At 61.0% G+C, this 362-nt stretch overlaps 1 protein-coding gene across 1 annotated transcript in view; it reads right to left on the minus strand.

Moving 5' to 3' along the window:
* Positions 1-57: 57 nt before the first annotated feature.
* Positions 58-362, minus strand: part of LOC104541961 (copine-7-like) — a gene marked incomplete at both ends in the record, with an annotated part of 1,755 nt that continues 1,450 nt past the window's right edge. The window contains 2 exons of the mRNA XM_010186129.1: positions 58-156; positions 265-354. Coding sequence (XP_010184431.1) covers positions 58-156; positions 265-354 — 189 coding nt within the window. The remainder of the gene's footprint in view (positions 157-264; positions 355-362) is intronic.

Consider the following 362-nt stretch of genomic DNA (forward strand, 5'->3'; position numbering starts at 1 on the left):
GGAACACCTCCTGCCATGCACATAGGGGTGACCCCCTGGGGTTGTCCCCGTGCTCACCTTGTTCTCCCCCATCGCCTTCTGCATCTCCTCGAAGGTGGTGAAGAACTCCCCGATGAAGTCGTGTTTGCCCCGTGAGTCGTAGTCCCACACCACGCACTGTGAGGGGGACACCTCAGCCCCCAGTTTGGGGGATCCTCCACCCCAAAACAGCCCCTTCTTGTGGTCCCTGGGGCAGGGATGGGGGTCCCCATTGCTGTTCCTCACCCTCAGCTTCCTCTTCTCCTCGCAGCTGCAGAGCGAGTTGAGGGAGACCTTGAAGGGCTCCCAGATGGGGCTCAGGTTGTTCTTCACCACCTGTGGAG

Source organism: Mesitornis unicolor, unplaced genomic scaffold (genome assembly GCF_000695765.1).
Source record: "Mesitornis unicolor isolate BGI_N332 unplaced genomic scaffold, ASM69576v1 scaffold39596, whole genome shotgun sequence".
NCBI classification, from domain to species: Eukaryota; Metazoa; Chordata; class Aves; order Mesitornithiformes; family Mesitornithidae; genus Mesitornis; species Mesitornis unicolor.